General features: G+C 43.2%; 1 protein-coding gene across 1 annotated transcript in view; it reads left to right on the forward strand.

Moving 5' to 3' along the window:
* Positions 1–18159, forward strand: part of LOC136881938 (hexosaminidase D) — a 142204-nt gene extending 124045 nt beyond the window's left edge. The window contains exon 4 of the mRNA XM_067154397.2: positions 17106–18159. Within this exon, the coding sequence (XP_067010498.2) occupies positions 17106–18150 (1045 nt within the window). The 3' untranslated portion in view covers positions 18151–18159. The remainder of the gene's footprint in view (positions 1–17105) is intronic.
* Positions 18160–19512: the final 1353 nt, after the last annotated feature.

Raw genomic sequence — 19512 nt, forward strand, 5'->3', positions numbered from 1 at the left:
ATTATTTACAGTACACTCTCTCAGCCACTCAGTCAAACTCGTTAGCGCTGTCACGGTCGTCAGCCTCGCAGGTCGGGATAGTATCTGCTGTTCACTCAACCTGTTGAACTCCGCAGTCTTCACACGTCGTCTCCTAGTGTTCCCTTCTTCGCCGCTCCAGAACACTCCAGGTTCTCCTCCAGCAGCCAGCCTCAAGGGACACACACACACACGACATCAGGAAAATAGGAACGAGTCCTCGGCTCCACAGGCAGATACTTCATCAGGCTGCACACTCACAGGCCATCACTGACTGCGCTCCAGCGAACTCAATCTAGTTCCCACTCACTCACTAACTAACTCTCACTCTCCAATTCTCACTGACTCCAGGCAGGTCGTTCCTCTCTTATATACCTGCGCTGGTTCTTCTAGAATCGTCCGGATGTTCGATGGATCGAGGAACCTCGCGAAACAGAAGACTCCAGATTAATCTTCCAGTCGTTTCCGTAGTCTTCTGCGGCGCGACCACGGATAGAAGTGAGAAGGGCCGGCCCAGCGCTTGAGTGTTGCTCGCGGATTGGCGCGCTCGAGCGTAAGGGGGGTGGGGCGATGGGAGACGCCCCCGGCGCGTAGCGAGTTAGCATGGCGGACTCTACAACCATTACAATGTCTAAAACATCTGGCCATCAAAATTCACCACTTTACTACGATTCTAAATTTTGTTTTATCTTTAATGGTTTCCCCGGTAATATATATTTCTTCTAAATCTCGTTCATTTCAACTAACCAGTTGTTGCGATTTTTCAGGGATAGTGCTAGATTTAGAAGTTTTTCGTAAAAAGAATGCTCTTTATTTCAATACAAACAAGACTCTATTTTTAAAAGAATGCACGGCTAGCATTAACAGATTGCAAAAGTGAAATGAAATGTATTCCTTTCAGTGCCGGGATATCCCAGGACGGGTTCGGATCGTCAGGTGCAGGTCTTTCTATTTGACTCCCGTTAGCGACCTGCGCGTCGTGATGAGGATGAAGACAACACGTACATCCAGCCCCCGTGCCGTAGAAATTAACCAATTAAGGTTAAAATCCCCGACTCGGTCGGGAATCGAACCCGGGACCTTCTGAACCGAAGGCCAGTACGCTGACCCCGTTCAGCCAACGAGTCGGACAACAGATAGTAGTTATGATAAAATTCTGTATGCTCTGTGTTTAAACTATATTGGAACAAAGACCTGTAAGCCCAAGACCACAATAACAGGAAGGCATGGCGTGGGAAGACATTAGTAGGCCTAGACGAATAATGTGAAGATAAAGCTGGAATTCAAGACGACAGATTGGGACAGATGTTCGTTTATAGGAAGTTAGGGATTGGAATCATTTACCAAGGGAAAAGTTGGATAGGGGCTGATGACCTTAGATGTTAGGCCCCTTTAAACAACAAGCATCATCATCATCATCATCATCATCATCAGAAGTTGAATAAATATAAAAATTGTTTAAGCAACTGATAGGGAATCCGTCACCTGGGCCCTGAATGCAAATCAGTGGTAAATTAAATAATAATAAAAATAATATTTCTATCTCATGCAGGAATGTTATTTTGACTCTATTATCCGTCCTCTACCACACAATTCCCCTGTGGTTGGGTTGGTATAATACATCACTCCCTGCCTGTCGTAAGAGGCGACTAACAGGAGTACAAGGGGCTCTCAACTTGGATCATGGTTCCCGAAGCTGGGTCCGGCATTTCTTCCACTGACTTGTGCCAGTCTCCTCAGTTTCATCTTTCCTATCCGACCTCCCTTGGTCAACTCTTGTTCTTTTCCGATTCCGACGATATTAAGGTTTGCTAGGCCTAGGAAATGTTTCATTTTCAAGCCCATCGTTGCCCTTGTATTTCTCTTGCCCGATACCTCCATTCTTCGAAATGTCAGACTTCTCCCATTTTCTTTCTGATTAGTGTTACCAGAGGATAGTTGCCTAGTTGTACCTCTTAAAACAGGGCCTCTCAGAGTGCATGCACCGGTGCATTGCAGGGCGCAAGGTGCAAAAGACGACTTCGCTAGACTGACCAGAGTGCAGCCCTGCTGTCTCTCTCTTTCCCTGCGCCTGTCTCCCCCTTCTTCACTTTCTCTGAAGCGCTCCATCATCCGAGCAGAGTTGAGCCGAGCTTCGCCGAGCTCAGCCGAGTCGCCCCGAGTCAAAACGCTGGTCCGAACCGAGCCGAGTCGGGCCGATGCACGGTGTACGGAAACTTTGCGCCTCGGTTTGCACGCGTGAGATTTTGGGCGTTTGAGAGGCCTTATCAAAACCTTCTGTTACTGCGTGAGTAGCCGTGTGGTTTGGGGCACGTAGCTGTCAGCTTGCATTAGGAAGATAATAGGTTCGAATCCGACTGTCGGCAGCCCTGAAGATGGTTTTTCGTGGTTTCCCATTTTTACACCAGCCAAATGCTGGGGTTGTACCTTAATTAAGGCCACGGCCACTTCCTTCCCCCCACCCCTACCGAGCTCGATAGCTACAGTCGCTTAAGTGCGGCCAGTATCCAGTATTCGGGAGATAGTAGGTTCGAACCCCACTGTCGGCAGCCCTGAAAATGGTTTTCCGTGGTTTCCCATTTTCACACCAGGCAAATGCTGGGGTTGTACCTTAATTAAAGCCACGGCCGCTTCCTTCCCACTCCTAACCCTTCCCTGTCCCAACGCCGCCATAAGACCTGTCTGTGTTGGTGTGACGTAAAGCAGATTGTAACAAATAAAAAAAATCACTTAAAACGTATTTGTTTGTTCCATTACACACAGTCGAGAGTGCATACATGTTGCATCACTGGTTACAGGTCTGTATTTAGTTCCTATCTGTTAATTAAATTATGGAACTGTAAACAGGATGGCTCAATGGCGGGAGCTGTCCAGCTAACAGATTACCAGAGACGTGTGATCAGAACACAACCAGTGTCGTAACATCAGGGCGGACTCGGGGTTTAAAGGACCGCAGACTTCCCTAGGAAAAGTAAATAACTTTTATTCATTTCTTCTTCTTAATCTGTTTACCCTCCAGGGTAGGCTTTTCCCTCGGACTCAGCGAGGGATCCCACCTCTACCGCCTCAAGGGCAGTGTCCTCGAGCGTGATACATTGGGTGGGGGATAAAATTGGGAGGATGCCCAGTACCTCGCCCAGGCGGCCTCACCTGCTATGCTGAACAGGGACCTTATGGGGGATGGGAAGATTGGAAGGGATACACAAGGACGAGGTATGGAAGCGGCCGTGGCCTTAAGTAAGGTACCATCCCGGCATTTGCCTGCAGGAGAAGTGGGAAACCACGGAAAACCACTTCCAGGATAGCTAAGGAGGGAATCAACCCCCTTCCCTTTACGCAGTTGACCTCCCAATGCTGAGTTGACCCCGTTCCAGTCCTCGTACCACTTTTCAAATTTCGTGGCAGAGCCGGGAATCGAACCTGGACCTCCGCGGGTGGCAGCTAATCACACTAACCACTACACCACAGAGGTGGACTGTTTATTTATTTATTTATTTATTTATTTATTTATTTATTTATTTATTTATTTATTTATTTATTTATTTATTTATTTATTTATTTATTTTAATTGACATTATTCACAGTTACAATAGTCCAATCTACATTTCAGTGAATCCCACATAAGCAAGCTTGTGTGTGGGCTTGTATGCATTACTTACATTAAATGAATCACTTTATACGAAAAGGGCCTAAGTCCAAAGTAGCACTTTTTCGGGAAAACATAAAAATAATATTTTGGAATAATATATCTCCAGAATCGCATTTAAAACAAGTGCAGTAGGTAGGTTACAGCTCAGTTGTGGATTGTGTAAGAACATGTCGATGTTCAGTTACGTCATTTTTCATTTAGGGTCTGTAAAAGTTACTGGAGGGTCTGTCTGGCCGAGGTGGTAAACGCGTGCTCGGTTCACCCGGAAGGACGTAGGTTCGATTCCCCGTCAAGAAGTCGAAACATTTAAAAAAACGATATTTCCAATTCCGGAGGTGCACATGGCCCTGAGGTTCACTCAGCCTACACCAAAAATGAGTACCAGGTTAATTCCTGGCGGCTAAGGCGGCCGAACGTAGAGCTAACCACTCTCCCCCTTGAAGTGCCGATGTTAAGGGAAGTGGAAGCCTTTACCTTCCACCCCTCCAAGGGCCTTCATAGCCTGTACGGAGATGGCTTTGCTTTGCTAATCGTCACTGGACTGAGGGAGCATCGTAGCTTTCTGGGGAGGAGGTCAGAGTCTATGACTGATGGCATTTTACCTTGAATAGTGTTGGTCGACTCCTCGTTTACTATCATGAAGCCGGAATGAAGTATTTTCAGCATGAATACATACATTTAGGACTGTTCAAAACGCCGATATAAAAATGTCATTTCCGTAAAACGGGGACTGAGGGCCTTTCTGCGTAAAGCGATTCAAATACATTGCATCATAAAATCATTTCAATTACAAGGGGCTAAAAATTGGATTAATGAGAAGTAAAAATATAGTAGTCCGCCTCTGTGGTGTAGTGGTTAGCGTGATTAGCTGCCACCCCCGGAGGTCCGGGTTCGATTCCCGGCTCTGCCACGAAAATTTGAAAAGTGGTACGAGGGCTGGAACGGGGTCCACTCAGCCTCGGGAGGTCAACTGAGTAGAGGTGGGTTCGATTCCCACCTCAGCCATCCTGGAAGTGGTTTTCCGTGGTTTCCCACTTCTCCTCCAGGCGAGTGCCGGGATGGTACCTAACTTAAGGCCACGGCCGCTTCCTTCCCTCTTCCTTGTCTATCCCTTCCAATCTTCCCATCCCTCCACAAGGCCCCTATTCAGCATAGCAGGTGAGGCCGCCTGGGCGAGGTACTGGTCATTCTTCCCAGTTGTATCCCACGACCAAGAGTCTGAAGCTCCAGGACACTGCCCTTGAGGCGGTAGAGGTGGGATCCCTCGCTGAGCCCGAGGGAAAAGCCGAACCTGGAGGGTAAACAGATGATGATGATGATGATGAAAAATATAGTAGCCGTTTAGTTCTGATTTATCTACCTATTTTTCTTCACCATTTTAGTAGTTACTGCAAAAAACATAATAATAATAATTTTATATATGTAGGCTTGCCAATTTTACTTAAACACTGAAAACACTTCTTAAAAAACAATGTTTCCATAAAATTCAGATACGTTCACAATGTTCTTCCTTTCTGTAACGTCCTATATTTTTTTCCCTTCTTTCTTAATCCGTTTACCCTCCAGGGTTAGGTTTTCCCTCGGACTCAGCGAGCGATCCCACCTCTACCGCATCAAGGGCAGTGTGGAAGCGTGAGACTTTGGGTCGGGGTATACAACTGTAGAGGAAGAGCAGTACCTCGCCCAGGCGGCCTCGCCTGCTGTGCTGAACAAGAGCCTTGTGGGTGTTGGTAAGATCGGAAAGGAGAGAAAAGGAAGCGGCCGTGACCTTAAATTCGGTACCATTCCGGCATTTGCCTGGAGGAGAAGTGGGAAACCACGGAAAACCACTTCGAGGATGGCTGAGGTGGGAATCGAACCCACCTCTACTCAGTTGACCTCCCGAGGCTGAGTGGACCCCGTTCCAGCCCTCGTACCACTTTTCAAATTTTCGTGGCAGAACCGGGAATCGAACCCGGACCTCCGGGGGTGGCAGCTAATCACGCTAACTACTACACCACAGAGGCGGACCTTAGTATGACCTAAGTACTAAAATTATTTTTTTTTGCTATGGGCTTTACGTCGCACCGACACAGATAGGTCTTATGGCGACGATGGGATAGGAAAGGCCTAGGAGTTGGAAGGAAGCGGCCGTGGCCTTAATTAAGGTACAGCCCCAGCATTTGCCTGGTGTGAAAATGGGAAACCACGGAAAACCATTTTCAGGGCTGCCGATAGTGGGATTCGAACCTACTATCTCCCGGATGCAAGCTCACAGCCACGCGCCTCTACGCGCACGGCCAACTCGCCCGGTACTAAAATTATTAAAGTGGTAATTAATTATGTATTGCACATGTAGTTATTCAAACCTAGATATTAAAAAAAAAATACAAAAAACAGATTTGGCCTATCCGTCCGTCCGTTCTACTGGACCGATTGTCCGGCTCCATGGCTAAATGGTTAGCGTGCTGTCCTTTGGTCACAGCGATCCCGGGTTCGATTCCCGGAAGGGTCGGGAATTTTAACCATAATTGGTTATTTTCGTTGGGACGGGGCCTGGGTGTATGTGTCGTCTTCATCATCAGTTCATCCTCATCACGACGCGCAGGTCGCCTACGGGAGACAAATCAAAAGACCTGCATCTAGCGAGCCGAACTTGTCCTCAGACACTCCCGGCTCTAAAAGCCATACGCCAGTTCATTTTTTTTAATTGGACCTATTTGTTTCATTTTTGTCTTAATCTCACCGAAATTATCTTCTGGTCTATAAGTTCAATCAGATTTGAGTAATCATAAAATCAAGTCATTAAAAGATCCCTCCAATAATTGCAGGCGAAAGCCTACACTAGCCCGCAATACATTCTCTGCTTAGCGGGTTGCACACAGGTAAGAAGCAATATCATCACGTAAAAGATATCGGCGAACGATTCGAAATGACGGCGACTATAGACAAATTTGCTATTTCAACCAAACTTGGTACACATATGACTAGATACTATCTGGATAAAAATACCGTGGGAGTAAGACACATTTGGAACTCCCAGAGGTGGAGTGGGGAGAGGGTAAAAATAGACGAAAACGACCTAATTTATATTAGTGTAGAATCAATAGTTTTCGGGGTCGCTGGGAAGGATAGTGATACTCTGGATGACATTTAGGTCCAAGTTTAGTCTACATCGGCATGCGCTTCATAAATGGAGAGAAAGAAAATGTCCAAAATGACAAATATCAGTACTGAATTTACAGTTTTGGGGTTCTCTAGTCTGATTGGTGACAGTTCCAATCAAAGTTGGAACCGTATACTTCATATGTATAGCCAAGACCGACTACAATATATCAGGCCATAATATCAAAACCAAGATGGTGGACGTCGTGGGCGCAGTAGCTGCCGACTGATGAAGGTTAGGGTAGCACGCAATAACTTCATTTCGACGATAAACCAACTCACGATTTTCGGAGATGTCGGAATTTATTGCCACAGGAGTTGTTTTACCTGCCAGTAAATTTACCGACACGAGGCCGACGTATTTGAGCACCTTCAAATACTACCGGACTGAGCCGGAATCAAACCCGCCAAGTTGGGGTCAGAAGGCCAGAGCTTCAACCGTCTGAGCCACTCAGCCCGGCGTCACATTAAATTCTTGTGTTGATACCATTGAAAGAGCTACACAATATCTGGTTCAATCAGCCAGAAATTACGAAAAGATCACGTACATATTTTGCAAACGGTGGTAGATAATTTAACATGATAAATGTAACATCATAGGGAAAATCACTGTTGCACCGATGAAAACGCTTCGCGAGCAAGTACTCATCACATATAAACAACTAGAATCACACATACTGTGCTAGAATAGATGGACAACCCCACAGCAAAAGAGAACAACAAGCTGATTATTTCGAAATTTCACTTAGTCAAATAACGTTTTCTCTTAGATTATACTTCGCTGGATAGATGGAAATACATTATAAAACTGTTAAAATGATATTTATAACATCATTTGGAATGTTTAAAAATAATTTAAGGTTCGAAATTCCTCAATTTATTCACTCTCATAAGAACTATGAAACATAACGTGTTGCCTTAGTTTCGAAATGGTGGACAATTTCTGATGTTCAGCACTCGATGAAAATGAAGTACACCCGAAATGATTACGCCAGCTCAATGAACAGCCCCGGTGATGTTAAGCCTTCCTTACTGGAAACTCTTAAATCGTATGTTGACATATGATAAAGTAGCACTTCCAACCATGATGGTAAACTTAGCAATGAAGCGTTCAGACACGGAAAATATAATAGGATTTTCCCCATTGAAGAACATGAGTAAAACAACTCTATTGAATCTAAACAATGATGTCTTTAACCTACATGGACGAGCTACAATTTGGTGCAGACTGCTTGATAACAGATATCCACAGCATGAATCGGAAGGTATTGGTACAATAAAACCCCTGAGTTACAAATAAAGCTAATCCCTGCAAGTCCCCCTGCGGGTGGGGGCGGTAGAATAACACCCACGGTATCCCCTGCCTGTTGTAAGAGGCAACTAAAAGGGGCCCCAGGGGCTCTGACTTTGGAGCGTGGGTTGGCGACCACGAGGCCCTCAGCTGAGTCCTTGCATTGCTTCCACTTACTTGTGCCAGGCCCCTCACTTTCATCTATCCTATCCGACCTCCCTTGGTCAACACTTGTTCTTTTCAGACCCCAACGGTATTACGTATGGATTCCTAGGGAGTCTTTCATTTTCATGCCCTTCGTGCCCCTTGTCTTCCTTCGGCCGATACCTTCATTTTTCGAAGTGTCGGACCCCTTCCATTCTTTCTCTGTGATTAGTGTTATATAGAGGATGGTTGCCTAGTTGTACTTCCTCTTAAAACAATAATCACCGCCACCACTATCCCTGCAAGTCACTATTTCTTCTGTGTAACAGTGTACAGATTGCTCCATCTGTCACACTATAAGTTTTGTTATACACCAAGATCTAGCCAAATGTTCCCGCAGGCAAGCACAGATTCTTTCAAAATACAATTGCATCTAAATCACACGACACTTTGAAGCACATAGACACCATATCAATTATCACTATTAAAATGAATTTTTTTAGAGAAATACGAATAGGTCCACCATTTAGAATTAGAAAAATAGTTTTCCCTAATCTCAGACTTACTGTCAGATGACATATGCACACTACTGTTTTGTAGAAATATTCACGATGTATGTTCCTGATCCACTTCTCTCTTAATGTTTCATTCCTTAGCGAACTTAAGAATAGATGTATGTGAGGCATTGCCATAGTTCGATTTAAATCTGGTTCACAACACGATCAAAACAAACATATTCTCACATGACTGCGTATAATTACAGATCTTAGTGACCACTGACCCATATAAATACACTCACACACTTATATTCTACATAGAAACTAATACTTATCGTCAACTTACATGAAATTACTCCGACTGAATAAGAAAACAAAAACGAATAGGCTCACCATTATCGGTTGGAAAGAGATCTTCCCTAACCACAAATTTTGGTTACACACATAGCCTACGATAGTTTGGTCTTTGACTTCCAAATTTTCCCGGTGAATATTCCTTATTCATTTCTCCTGTAGAGATCTATCTTCAGGGAATTTAAAAGCTTCAGCAACGGTATAATTAGATCTACAACCACGAACGCAGCAGGAACGACCCATTTTGTGCTATGTTACAGCACGGCAATATAAACACTATTATACATTAAAAATACCATCAAATAAACTTCTAGCAAAACACCATACTGATAAACCGTTATAGATTACTATTTTACCAAACATATACTTTATACTTCAATAACTGGATCAAAATAACACTATTTAACAGAATGTAAACACAGATATGAACCAACCACATGTCTCAAAAGCTCGCCCACGAAGTCGCCATTTTCCTCCCAATCGATAGTAACATTAAGGTCTGATATATTGTAGTCGGTCTTGGTATAGCGCTACGTGTTAATACGGTACATACAGTAATCATTTATTTTTATTATTTGAAATAACACTTACTTCCCAGACAATTTGGGCTGCCACAAGTACGAAGTTCCAAGCGCATCTAAAAGCAAAGCAAAGTCACCTCGGTACAGGCCATGAAGGCCCTTGAAGGAGTGGAAGGTAAAGGCTTCCACTATTCGTACCCTCGGCACGTGATGGGGTAGAGTGGTTAGCTCTACGCCAGACCTCCTTTGCCCCCAGGAATTAACCTGGTACTCATTTTTGGTGTAGGCTGAGTGAACCTCAGGGCCATATGCACCTCCGGAAATGGAAATCTGGTTTCTTAAATTTTACGACGCCTGACGGGGATTCGAACCCACGTCCTTCCGGGCGAACCGAGCACGCCTTTACCGCCTCGGCCAGGCAGCCCCTTCCAAGCGCACTTACGTTATATAAAACTAAAACTTCAAAATTAGACAAACAAAAATAACTCTAAAGCTAAAAAATAGTTTGTAAAAACCAAGCGAGTGGCTGAGCATTTTGCGTCACGTATCTGTAGGCTTGCATTCGGGAAATAGTAGGTTCGAACCTCACTGTCGGCAGCTCAAAAGGTGGTTTTCCATGGCTTCCTATTTTCACACCAGGAAAATGATGAGACTGTAGCTTATTTAAGGCCACGGTCGCTTCCTTCCCTCTACTAACCCTCTCCTATCCCATCGTCGCTATAAGACTCGGTGCGATGTAAAACTATTTTTTTACGTTCGTAAATTATCGGTCGACGTCACATTGAAGAAAACTCCAAAAAACACTTCACACATAATGAACAGATAATACAAATCCTAAACGTTCAAAATAGTATCCAGGCAGCATGAAATAATTTGACTCTAGGCTTAACCTTACAGTGGCAAGATGGCTGCTATGCATTACACTTATGGGACTAACTCTGGAGAGCTACCTCAGGGGCTCGCAATTTGTAACTTATGACCTATTTGTCTTATCGGGCTCGAGTTTAACTCTCGGCTGAAGTATTCTAGTGGTTACCGCTTTCTGTGTGAGTTTAAGGTTAGATTCATGTATGTTTGAGCTGGAAGAAACATCCAACCCCCGAGCTATAGGAATTAACTAATAAAAGATAAAATCCCCGACCCGACTGAAAATTGAACCTGGGTCTCCCTTGGACTGAAGACTAACATGCCAACTTCTTAATTGTGCGCTAAGAGCTTGAGTGCAATTCAAATACCAAACCCCCGAGCCTTAGGAATTAACTAACCTCTACGTCCACCACCTCTTCCAGGTAAGTGCACCTCCACCTCCATCTATACCATCCCCGCCTCCACCACGTCCACTTCCCTCCACCTCCTCCTCTTCCTCGTGACACAGCGGTAATCACATGGCCTGCTGCACTAGCTTCTTAAGGACTAGGACGATTCAGCTGTGGAGGTTTCCGTCGATAGAAATCTAAAGTCGCTAGTGTCTCCGTTATTATTAAAGTCCGGATTACTAGGCGCTGATAGGTTAGAATGCAAACTTACTTAAGCCAGTAACTAGTATACCCTACACTGTACAACGGTTATGCAATGAGATTGGCATATATATTAGGGGTACAGCCTATAGAACCCCCTGAAATTATGCTACTCTTCCTACAATATGGTACAACGGGTTGCATGACACTTCCTACAAACCAAATTACTTTGCATTCTAACCTATTACCACCTACAAATCCGAGGTATAGTTATTATAGCTCGTTAGGGCTGTGCAAAACGACGTGTAGACTAGCCCTTACTAATTTATAAGAGTTTCGAGTATACGTTGACACACCGCCACTCACTGTCCAAATATCCCCCACTTTGACTGAGCTGCTATGAGTCTGGTACACCTCGTCCGGCCAGTGATGATGACTGAAGGTCGCGCAGGTTTCCAGCCACGTTTCAGTGGTGAGGGGACAATCTTCGCAGTGATTTCCCATCCGCCGTGCAGTCGATAGGCCCGTTCCCACCTAGCGGCGCGCAGGCAGGAAAATATTATTTTACTGTGTAATAGATGTAGTGCCGGGCTGAGTGGCTCAGACGGTTAAGGCGCTGGCCTTCTGACCCCAACTTGGCAGGTTCGATCCTGGCTCAGTCCGGTGGTATTTGAAGGTGCTCAAATACGTCAGCCTCGTGTCTGTAGATTTACTGGCACGTAAAAGAACTCCTGCGGGACTAAATTCCGGCACCTCGGCGTCTCCGAAAACCGTAAAAGAGTAGTTAGTGGGACGTAACAACAAATAACATTATTATTATTATTATTATTATTATTATTATTATTATTATTATTATTATTATAATTATTATTATTATTAATATAGATGTAGTGGCTCACACTTGCGCCGACTGGAGGAACAAATTATTTATTTATTTATTTATTTATTTATTTATTTATTTATTTATTTATTTATTTATTTATTTATTTATTTATTTATTTATTTATTTATTTATTTATTTATTTATTTATTTATTTATGTCATGCCTTCATTTGTGGCGAAGTTAAGGTTCACGGCCCTCTCTTACACCTAACCACGTATTATCGGAAATAAACTTCATAAAACAGAATAATGAAATAATATAACAAAATAGAAATCCTAACCTCATTCATTCTTCCATTCATACTGCCATTCATACAGCTGGTTATACATTTAAAATGTAATCTCGGCAAGACCGTTTGAAAGAAGCTAAAGAGGTGCAATTCCTGACACCGACTGGAAGAGAATTCCATAGCCTTGCACCAGACACTTCAAAGGAGTGGTTAAATGATGCGCCGCGCCGAAGAAGTTGCTTGCAGAGAATAATTCCTCCGCTCCTCCCGCCGGAATTTAATTACGGTAACGTTCGTTAAATCTTCGAGGGTTTTCGCAACCGCGCTGAGTCCATGCGGTACGTAGTATTTGCTTCCTCTACTGATGTTCACATTCCTGACAGAAGTTTGAATTGTTCAGATTTGATAACTTATTACTTTTGTTATAAATTGCTTTGTTATTCGTAGTTATTTAAAAGTATATATAATAATAGAACCACTTAAGCTTTGGTATATCAGTAATACTAGATATTGTTAATTTTAATTATTACTTAACGTATTTTTCATGTAGTTCTAGTTGTGTTTATTATACGTATGCCACTGGGGTTTTGTACTACATGGAACGTATGAACTATTAAAGTATTCCAAATAATTAACTCACCTTAAACGTACAACCAGTCGTAGGGTGGCTGATATGGGTTCACAAAATCTCGTAAAACGCTTATTTGAATGTTCTTCAACAAGTTGAAATAGCTGTTGAAATTTCACAATGCCCATTCGCAAATACACTTTGAATTCCTCTTCATGGTGTAACAACGATAGAACTAGAGAACATTCACCTTTTAAATTTCTAGATAAATTAATGTCGCGGATACAAAATCTCCGATTTTGCCTTTGTGCTTCCCTTTCAACATTTTCAGTCAACAGTGAAAGCGATCCATTGTCCGACTCGTTGGCTGAATGGTCAGCGTACTGTCCTTCGGTTCAGAGGGTCCCGGGTTCGATTCCCGGCCGGGTCGGGGATTTTAATCGCTTCTGATTAATTCTTCTGGCTCGGGGTCTGGGTGTATGTGTCCGTTCCAACATTCACCTCATCATATTCACACAACATACCATACTACCAACCACCACAGAAACACGCAATAGTGATTACATCCCTCCAAATAGGGTTGGCGTCAGGAAGGGCATCCTGCGAGAAAACAGGGCCAAATCCACAATACGACGCAGCTCGCACCCGCGACCCCACAGGTGTGGGAAAAGCGGTAGGAAAAGAAGAAGAAGCGATCCATAAGTTGTGTTCGGCTGCGCCAGCGTTTCACACACGACTGATTCACCGGTTTTGACGATCTGTTGTCCAAATATCGATGCGCACTTCTGGTAGGTATGAGCGCATGCAGAAGAAATTCTCCGAATTCTCCGAATTTCTTCTCTCCGCGTCTGCCTTTCACTAGGAGTGAGCGGGCCTTTAGCGCAGCGCAGCGCAATGCTCGCACCCTCAAGGCTACAGCTCCCTACTACCGCACCGATACTGCAGTGCGACCTTGAGGCTTCACCACTCACCGGACGAGCTGTAAGGGTGTATCCAGACTCGTTCGTTTGCGAATCTCTCTCTCTGTTCGTACCAGCAGCAAGCTCGTTCTCTAACCGAACTACTATGCCCACGTGACGAGAAGTGACAGAAGTTGGGAGAGGAGTGGGTTCCGGCAGCTTCTGTGCATGCACGCTACGCCTTGCTCAGCAGTGATTTTCGTGTGGCGAACGTTGAAGTTTTGCACCAATTTAGTCTAATTTTCCTTCTGTTAACACTGTGCGTCTTTGCGTCTGTTTGTGGTTTAGCACTGAACTCGTGGGCTCAAATTACTCACAAGATCGCGAATCGAAGAGAAGTGAAGGATAGGAAGCGAGCCAGACGGCCAGATGGGCGTTGGCTTATCCACACGATCAGGTTTATTCGGAAAACCCTGTAATTGATTTGCTCAGTAATAGTGTCCGGCTCCATGGCTAAATGGTTAGCGTGCTATTCTTCGGTCACAGGGGCCCCGGATTCGATTCCCGTTAGGGTCGGGAGTTTTAAACATCATTGGTTAATTCCCCTGGCACGGGGCTGGGTGTATGTCGTCATCATCATTTCATACTCATCACAAAGCGCGGGTTGCTTACGGGCGTCAAATCAAAAGACCTGTATCTGGCGAGCCGAACTTGTCCTTGGACACTCCCGGCACTAAAAACCATACGCCATTTTATTTTTATTTTTCAGTAATAATTATTGAAACTCAGTCCATCTGCTGGTCATGATCGTTAGTTTGTAATATCTGAAGCTATCTCTTCGACTCAGTTAGGTTCTTCATTCTGCCGAAACTCATTATTAGTAATAAATTTATAAACGATCTCTAAAAAAGATAATGATAACAGCATTATACTTGAAAATGAAACAACTTAATTAAAACAGAACTAGTTTATACCCGGGGTGCGCTGCTAAGCCTCAATAAATAAAAGGTTTATTTTAATTAATTTTACTTTATGCAATTTTATTAACATTTCTCTTCATTATTTTACTTGTCGCTGCAACGTAGCATGTAATGAATACCAAGAAATAATTTAATTGCCATTGATGTAAGAAGCAGTTTCAATTTTTCGTTCTTCTCTCATTGGTAGTACCGGCTGGTACACGGTGCTGTACACTAGAAGAAGTGTTCAAGAAAGTACTCCTGAAAATACATTGCTGAGATTCTAGGCTCTTGCAACTGAATATCATTGTTCCCTTCACACTACTCCCACTAAATTGCCTTTTTTTTCTAAGTTTTATTTAGACTACATTATTCATTTCATTTTGTCTTTAATTTTCTTTTTGTTCTTACTGTTTGTCAGTTTTTCAAATATTAATTCAAATGAACTGATATTGTTGGGTTCTCTTACTCCAAATTCAACTGTCCTGGGTGTAAAAGTGTTTATTTTTAATTTCACTATTTTATGCAATTGTAAAATAATGTTTTAAGAAATTAAAATGATTAAACCTTCATTTCATATTTTTTCATATTATTTATTATTATATTATATTATATTATATTATATTATATTATATTATATTATATTATATTATATTATATTATATTATATTATATTATATTATATTATATTATATTATATTATATTATATTATATTATATTATATTATTTATTATTATTTATATTATTTCATATTGGTATCTCTGTTATATTTGTAGAATTTTACAAAAATTGGCCCATGATTATAGTGCGGCCGGCGGTGATGCCTAAGGTAGTGATGAGCAACGCTCTCGCTCGAGACTCTCGAGACTGACGTCGCAGATCTCGAGACTCTTGCGAGAATCCCGAGACCGATCCTCCTGTAGCGCAATCTGTGCGACGTACCAGTAACTACGACTGTAAACTTGATAGTATATCATTGGCAGTTATTGCGTGAAATAACGTTCTCTTATGAAAACGTGTGAGCCAATACACTTTGTCGAAAGCCTGGAAAAGTACTGCATGTTCAACTATGAAGCTCTTAATACTATTAACTAAAGTGGAAACAGAATGTCAGTATCTTAAACTGTTCACGACTTATTTGGGGTGGACATCTTAGGTGAATAACAATGCATAATTTGTGAATAACTGTAGATAGGATGTACACCTACTTGGATACTAGAGGCGTGCATTATTCGAACCTGAAACAGGGAAGATGTGCTTTACTACATACGCAACCCCCATTACACATGAGTGGAACGTGTAACAGGGGTGATGGGCAACGCTCTCGAGACCGATTCTCGTGTGCTGCGAGCTGTGCGACGTCCCAGTAACTACAAGTGTAAGCTTGATAGTTATCATCAGCAGTTCTCACATGGAAACGTGTGTGACGATAAATTTTGTCAAAATCCTATTAAAGCACTGCATGTTGAACTATGAGCTCCTTACCATTAACGAAAGTGAATACAGAATGCCAGTATCTTAAACTGTTCACGAGTTATGTCAGGTGGACTTCTTAGCTGAATAACACGTATCATTTGTTAATAATTGTTATTAGCATATAATCCTACCCGGATGCCTCACAATCGTTGTCGGCAGGGTAGTTTCTTGCGATTCAGACCGGGCCGGAGGTGTTCTGTGACGATTCCTTTTCATTGATATTATGCGTTTGTAAGTGCCGGATCATCCCAGAAGTATTTCTGCCGATGTATTTTACTTATTTTGAATAAGCAACATAGTGGGCTGTGCTATGTGACATCTCTTAAAAATAACCGACATCCACGACTTACGTTGCTTTTCGGACATCGTCTTCAAGTTGTCGCGTACAATTCAACACAGTTCACATTGCACCGTCATAAATCGAAGTACGGTACCTACCTGATTATGACGTGAATACTCTATAGCAATTTAGATTCCACATTCCACTCATGCGTAATTATGGTTGCATATGCAGCAAGGCGCATCTTGCCTCGTCTCGAGTTCGAATAATGCACGACTCTAGTATCCAGTTACGTGTACCTACCAGTGCATACAATGCCCGAATGCGTATCCTTTATAATTATGTTATACTGCGTCAAAATATAGCTCGGTATAAATGAACGCCCTAGTCGCTTGTTGACACGTATTTACGAAAATGAGAAGGCCCGTGGCTGGCTATTCGCATGTTCGGAACAAACAACATTCAGCTCCGACTACCTGCAGGCCTACGACACGCTGCTCGCCGCACATTGTGGGGACAACGCTCTCGAGATTTCTCGAAATTTCTCGCGAAAAATAATGCCTGCGCTAGTCTTGAGAAATCCCGAGAAATCTTGAGACCTCGTCTCAGACTGCCCATCATTAGCCTAAGGTTTCTATTGTGTCCCTCGAGCCCTTACAATTTGGAAAACCCTGTTCTAGAGCCTTTTGGTCACTTGCAACAAAATGTATATGATCTTATTTCTTTTTGTTACAGGGCGATCTTCACCGATCATGTGACGCGGGTGGCGACGCACGTCCGAGAGACGTACCCCGGTGTAACTCCTCTCGTCTGGGACGATATGTTTCGTCATTGGTCTCCTATGGAACTCTCGGACTCCGGCTTGGGAGCTCTAGTTGAACCAGTTGTGTGGGTCTACATCGAGGATGTCACTCACCTGGTACCCCACTACGTGTGGTATATGTACGGTCACGCATTCCGCAATGTATGGGCAGCCAGCGCCTTTAAAGGAGCGTTTGGAGAAACCGCAGTGGCACCTAACCTAGATCGCCATCTCAAGAACCACATCTCATGGTTCCAAGTCATAGAGAGTAAAACGAAGCGAGAAAACCAAGCTTCTACGGATGAAACACTGAACTTTCGTGGTATCATACTCACAGGGTGGTCTCGATATGATCATTTTGCTGTTCTTTGTGAATTATTACCAGTATCAGTGCCGTCGTTAATACTAAATCTTTTGTATGCGTCTCTCAAAAGAACTAAACGAGAACTATCTAAAATGACAGAGCAAGAAGAATTAAAGTTTATATTTGAAGTTTGGCTGCAGCATCTATCTTGTCCCCCTTACAACAAGTTTGATGCCAATGAACTTGCGAATGATCCATATCAGTGGCATTTAAGTACTTGTGGTTTCCCCGGCAGCAATTTGTATGAAGCCATTGGAGCGTACCTGTTGCTTAAATCGCGGGTTGATAGTTTGTATACAGACCTCATGGAGAATCATGGCTGGGTGTCGGAATACAATGTAAATAATAATTATTCAAGTCCATTTCGAGTGCTCGAAGCTGGTTCTGGTGAACTAGTAAACAGCAATGGATTATTTGACAATTTTCGCGACTTCCGGAATTCGACACGCAGTTTGTTATCTCAGTATTATGATCAGTATACGGTTGACGAGTGGCTGGAACAGAAATTAGATCCTATAGAGAAGAAGATTCATTTTATGGCAAGTGCAGCGGAAAAGTTAATAAACATCGATGTTTGGCCAAGAAGACCTCTTAATTATAAGAATAAAACGTGATCGTTTGAATGCGTTGTATTTCACCCTGGTTGACCTTTGTATGTTACTATTCATGTTTCATTAACATGACAACGATCAAAATAATTTAACCAGCTCATCTTCGCTTAAGAATGGAGACTGGAGTTCTCGTATCCGCACTTCGTTTTGACTATACGAAAGCTCCGGATCTTTCTGCGGAAACTTCTTCATGTCAGATATTTCTCGCCGGTGAAGATCCGAATCTTCGGCCGCCACTTTGTCTGATCCTCCGCGTCGTCAGGCAGGAGGCCCGTAACAATCATGTCGTTCCTGACTACGTCTTCGGCAATCCACATGGTCGCTTGCCGTTGATGTCCAGGAGATAGGCAGTTTAGGCGACGAAAGTAGGTGTAGCTCTCAGAACATGTCCGGCGGAAATTCTCTCATTGTTTCAGTGATAGATAACACACACAGTGGATGTCGGATTTTGTCAATAGTGACATGGTCAAACAAAGAAATACCCATAACCAAACGGAGCATGAGCATTTCATGGTATGGTGACGTTTTTCGATGTCCATTCTTATTACCCAATACAGTGCAACAACGTGTATGGCCGTTTTGTAAATCTTCGATTTGAGCCGGATTGGACTTAACAGTAATAACCTTCCTCCAACACATCCAGGCCGCATTTCCTTTTGCAGCATGGAACCAATATACCGAAAAGTGTCCAACTTATTTAAATTATGTCCATTGATCTGAAGCGTTTCTGGAATGTCAACACTCTCCAGATACTCAGGTTTCTTGATGTTAAGATGGAGTCCAACCTGATTTACGCGACCATTCCACGGTTTAGACCTGTTGCTGGAGTTTTGTCTCTAGGCGCAGCAGAAAGCATGACGTCACCCGCATAAAATAAAGTCCAGGGTGTTTTCTGCTGCAGATCCCGTCTGATGCATAAAATGGACAGAAGGGCTGACGTGCTGATTCTTCGTGTATTCCAACGCTCACTGGGAAACTACCGGAGAAGCCAGCAGAGTAACAATCACAACTGCTGGTGTTCTTGTACAACATTCTGACCCATTCGATGAACGATTCGGGTACACTATGGTCTCGGAGGGCGCGGTAGAACGCCTTGTACAACATTCTGACCTAGTCGACGAGTTATTCGGGTACACAATGATCTCGGAGGGCGAGATAGAACGCCTTTTCCAATGTCCAATGGTTTAGCCTTCTCTCTGTGCTTCTCTGTGAGCTGACGGGAAGAAGAAAGTCATCAGTCGTTAATGTGTGGAAATCACGTAACAAAATACCCAACAGGATTGCTGAAAATAATCCACCATCGCCATCTCGTACATCGTATATGATGACAGATGTCTGTAAGTGCAAAATGAAAATAATAAAAGA

This window comes from Anabrus simplex, chromosome 10 (genome assembly GCF_040414725.1).
Source record: "Anabrus simplex isolate iqAnaSimp1 chromosome 10, ASM4041472v1, whole genome shotgun sequence".
NCBI lineage: Eukaryota > Metazoa > Arthropoda > Insecta > Orthoptera > Tettigoniidae > Anabrus > Anabrus simplex.